At 62.2% G+C, this 952-nt stretch overlaps 1 protein-coding gene across 1 annotated transcript in view; it reads left to right on the top strand.

The window, feature by feature from the left end:
• Positions 1–524: 524 nt before the first annotated feature.
• The window catches only part of SMC3 (structural maintenance of chromosomes 3), a 48565-nt gene continuing 48137 nt past the window's right edge, over positions 525–952 (top strand). The window contains exon 1 of the mRNA XM_011967547.1: positions 525–679. Within this exon, the coding sequence (XP_011822937.1) occupies positions 665–679 (15 nt within the window). The 5' untranslated portion in view covers positions 525–664. The remainder of the gene's footprint in view (positions 680–952) is intronic.

Genomic DNA, 952 nt, shown 5'->3' with positions numbered 1-952 from the left:
ATCCCTTCGGGGTTGTCCTGCGAGTGGGCAGTTCGGAACCAGCTTGGGGCGTGCTAAGATTGTAAACGTTCCTAGGGAGAGCTATAACAAAGGGGCAGCAGGGACTCTGTGCACAGAATTCCAACAGTCACCAGCATTCCATGTGTTCCAGAACTGGCACAGCGCGCGCGGTCCCCTTTTTTAAACAGTGCGGAATCACGTGGCCGACGGCCCGCAGCGCTACTGGCCCTCGGAGTCTCCCACTCGGCTTTGGCGCGGAACCTTACTCCCTCGTGGACGCGACCATTGGCCCCGCGCTCGGAGGGGGTACGGACCAACCTTACGGTCATGGCTTCTCCGAGTGAAGCTTTTGACTAAGTCTCAGGAAAGCGTTAGCTACAGAATTCTATATTCAAATGAAATCCATCAAACAACGCTGTGGAAGACTGGTTTTGCCTAAAAGAAAGAGCACACCTGAACTTGACTCCTCCTACGCCCTGTGAGGGCTGCAAGGTGGTTCCTTCCGAGGCGCGGACTCCGCCTCCACGAGCGCCGCCATTTTGTTTGGCTGGAGGGGAGCGAGCGGCGCTTTGGGGGAGGGGTCGCGTAGGCGCCTCACCTGACCCTGCAGCCGGGCGGTCGCTGCTCCGGGGCAAGTCTCCTTCCAGGCCAGGGGCCCGGAATCATGTACATAAAGCAGGTAAGGCCTTCGCGTCCTTCCACCCCGTCATGGGCCGGTAGGGACTGCTCCTTGAGGCGGGAGTGTTGCGGCGCCACCCGCCCGCAGCCTTTCCCTCTCTCCACAGGCTGGACCAGGGCTGGGCGGGGACTGTGGGGGAGGAGGGGACCCCAGGCCCCGCGAGTGCCCCGGCTGCGGGGTCGCAGAGAATTGGGGTGCTCCTCTGCAGCCTGGGCCTCTCCGCTGGCGCTGGTCTGGGAGAGGCAGGATCTCCGAGAGGTGTGGAAGGGCGGG

Source organism: Mandrillus leucophaeus, unplaced genomic scaffold (genome assembly GCF_000951045.1).
Source record: "Mandrillus leucophaeus isolate KB7577 unplaced genomic scaffold, Mleu.le_1.0 Scaffold80, whole genome shotgun sequence".
In the NCBI taxonomy this organism is placed as follows: Eukaryota; Metazoa; Chordata; class Mammalia; order Primates; family Cercopithecidae; genus Mandrillus; species Mandrillus leucophaeus.
The sequence above is the reverse complement of the archived record's forward strand: the minus strand, read 5'-3'. Positions and strand labels throughout refer to the sequence as shown.